The sequence below is a fragment of the Octodon degus genome, unplaced genomic scaffold (genome assembly GCF_000260255.1).
Source record: "Octodon degus isolate 3935 unplaced genomic scaffold, OctDeg1.0 scaffold00007, whole genome shotgun sequence".
NCBI classification, from domain to species: Eukaryota; Metazoa; Chordata; class Mammalia; order Rodentia; family Octodontidae; genus Octodon; species Octodon degus.
In genome coordinates, this window is record NW_004524583.1 from 33,126,103 (window position 1) to 33,129,317 (window position 3,215).

Consider the following 3,215-nt stretch of genomic DNA (forward strand, 5'->3'; position numbering starts at 1 on the left):
CCTCAGGAGGCTGAGACAGGAGGGCTACCTAAGACCAAGAACAGACCAGCTTGGGCAGCCTAGTGAGAGTCCATCTCAAACAAACAAACAAAAAACGGTTTGCCTTCTGTTGTCTTCCTGGAGCAACATGCTGGAGGAAGGAGGCGGGAACCACTTGGCCTGGGGGGAACCTGCTCCCCAAGTAGGACCTGCACCAGGGGCCCTGGAGGCCAGGCCAATGCCTGTGCCTGGACAGGATGGGCAGGCTGGGTCGGGTAGCCTAGGGCTTGACACTTTGGCAGTGGGCTACACCCTTCCCTCAGCACCCCCTCCCCCAGCTTCCAGATGGGAGACCAGCCCCCCAAGACCTCAATGGTGACCCAGGATGGTGTACCCGTGCTCCTGTGTGGCACATGTGCTCAGTGTGCTGAGGTGGCGCCCGTGGCCCTTCAGGAAGCGTGGACAGCCCTCCACGTCCTGCAGTGGCCCTCAGGTAGGGTCCATCAGGCTGTGTGGCCCATGGTCACACCCCGTTTTTGCATAGCTCACATCCAATGATGGATCTTTCACCCCACCTCGGGTCAACCTTGAAGGGCATCCTGGTTGGCCCAAATGGCCAATTAAGCCTGTATCACAAGGCCGGGCATGGTGGCATGCCTGTTATCCCAGCACTTGGGTGGCTGATGCAGGAGGACGGATCATTGCAAGTGTGAGACCAGCCTGAACTACATAGTGAGACCCTGCCTTAAAAAGACAAAAAGAAAAGAAAAAAAGACTGCATCACAGCTTGACCCCTCTGCCTGGACCTGCCTTTCCTTGTGTCCTGTGTGCTCATTTCTGTCCTGAGACCCCATGGAGAGAGAGAGAGAGAGAGAGAGAGAGAGAGAGAGAGAGAGAGAGAGAGTTAATGCACGTGGACCTGAAGAGCTGTGTCTTGCAGATGGGTGCCTTGTAGAGTGTGGGGTATGCCCAACCCGCCTTCCCAGGGCCTCCCACGTGCAATGATTGGAGGCCAGGTAGCCCCTCTCTGGGCCAAGGGTACTGGGCCTCAGCCACCGGGCTCATGGCCGGGCCTCCCTAACCCCAAGGCTCTTGGCCTAGGAGGGGGTTGTTGCTCCAGGCTCCAGTCCTGCTGTGTCCTGCGTAGGTACCTCCAGGCAGTGTGAGCGCCGTCAGTCCTCCTGCTGAGGCCTGTAGCCAGCCTGTCCTCTCAGTAGTAAAACTCAGTGCTGGGGAACAGGAAGGGAGCCAGGCCAGGGGGTGCAGGTGAGAACCGCGAGACGCAGAGGTCACCAGGTGTTACAGAAAAGTTTATTACCGGGATAAATAAATACAAGGGAGCATTAAAAGTGCCAGTGAGTCAGGGAGCAGGGGGCGGGGTGATACTGGAGCTGGGAGGCCGTGGACAGGGCACGGGGCGGAGGAGCCAGAGTACTGTCTGCGGGGATGTGGATGACCAGGCCCCGGTCATGCACAGTGGGAGCCACAGCTGGGCCCCAGGCATCCCGAGTGCTGCCTGCCTGACGGCCCTTAAGTTCTGGAGGTTGCTTGAGGCCCTGGAGTCAGCAGATCTGTGTGGAGGGGCTCCGGGCCAGCGGGTGGTCTGAGGCACAGGCCCGACCTTCCTCCTCGGGTCAGTGGAGCCCTCAGAAACGGCCGCAGTTTTGCTGCATGCTGGGTGCCCCTGGCAGAATGCAAGCAGCCTGCAGTCCCTCAGAGGGCCCTGCGCGCCAGTGTACCCCCCAGTACCCAGCCGTGTGGAAACAAAGCCCCTGTGCACGCCTCTCATGTTCCAGGCTCCGATCAGGGACACCGCTAGGAGGCCTCCCCCGGGTCCCCCCTCACACTCCACTGCTTTCCCACTGGCCTGGACCCAGAGCCTGCCCCTGTTCAGTGGCTGGGGGGCTGCTGGCAGCCTCAGTCTTTTGGTACAGGCACCAGTGTAGGGCTCTCAGAAAGGACAAGGCTGTGGGGTGGGCGGCCCACACAGTCTAGTGGTGTTTCAGGGCCTCTGGCCTCACCTCTGCCCTTTATTCCTACTCGGGGAGCCCTAGGAGCCTGTCCTCCCCTGTGCAGTTTGCACTCTGAGACTCCTCTTTTCTGTCCAGGCTCTGTGGCATCTCACCTGCCCACAGGTGAGGAGAAGGGCTGTCTCCACGTATTGCCTTCCTGATTGGCTCAATTTGGGCACCAGAGCAGAACTGAGCATTCAGGCTTCCCCTGGGGCAATTCCCCTGTCCCTGGCACTCCTCTTCTTCCCTGGGACCTCTGCTCTTTCTCAGGGGAGGAAGTAGGTAGTGAGCTGCCAACGGGTGGGCAGGAGACCCTGCAAGGAGTAGGCAGAGCAGGCCAGGCCCAGTACGGTGGCCTCGTGGGAAGCCCATCTCTCCTGCTTCACTTCTATAGCCTGGGCTGGAGGGTGGTGCCCCCACCTGCTTTGGTTGAAGGGAAGGTTGAGCCCTGCAGGCTGCAGGCTGGGAGTCCCCGCCCCAACACGCCACTGCCAAGGGCTTCTCTGAGCCCTGCAGCCCCGAGCCCCACCGCTTCCTCAAGTGGGCCAGGGGAATTGAGATGCTGGCCCTACTGGTGGCTGCTAGCTGTGGCCATTCTGGGACATGTAAGCTGCTAGAGCCACTACTACGGCCACATAGAGACCGGCCCCCACGGCGATGGAGAGTGTGGCCAGGAAGAGGGCCCTGCGGGAGGTGGCGCTGGCCAGTCGGAAGTCCCCTTTGGAGATGGCCTTGCTGGTCTAGGGAGAGAGTTGTGCGGTTACCGAGAGGGCTCTGCACCAGTCAAGGCAGCCCAGCCCCCGGCCTGGCCCCACCTGTAGCCGGGGAGCCAACGCTTGCTTACCCCCTGGGAGAAGTAGAAGGCCGCAATGCCCAGTGGCCAGAAGCAGCAGAGCATGGAGAAGAGGGTGAGGCCCAGGTGGTCCCTGGGGGGCAGCGTGAGGAAGTTGTCTTCGCTTTCGCTCTCCGTGGATGTTGCATCGCTCTGGAAAACAGTGTGTGCAGCCAGGCACAGGTCACTCTGGCCCTGTCTCACCAACAGTAATGTTTTTTAAAATGGTAAAACTGGGTCAGTGAGAAAGCTCAGTGGACTAAAGCGCCTGCTTAGGCAAGCTCAGGGACTGCCGCTCAATCCCTGGCACCACATGCCCTGCCAGCCCTGCCCCCAGGGCGGGCTGAGCTGGCTAGATCTGGGTGTAGTGGCACACGCCTCTAATCCCAGGG

At 60.6% G+C, this 3,215-nt stretch overlaps 1 protein-coding gene across 1 annotated transcript in view; it reads right to left on the bottom strand.

The window, feature by feature from the left end:
- Window positions 1–2,572: 2,572 nt before the first annotated feature.
- Syndig1l (synapse differentiation inducing 1 like) overlaps window positions 2,573–3,215 on the bottom strand; it is a 2,161-nt gene continuing 1,518 nt past the window's right edge. The window contains exons 2-3 of the mRNA XM_004624963.1: window positions 2,836–2,976; window positions 2,573–2,731 (exon numbers count right to left, since the gene is read on the bottom strand). Coding sequence (XP_004625020.1) covers window positions 2,573–2,731; window positions 2,836–2,976 — 300 coding nt within the window. The remainder of the gene's footprint in view (window positions 2,732–2,835; window positions 2,977–3,215) is intronic.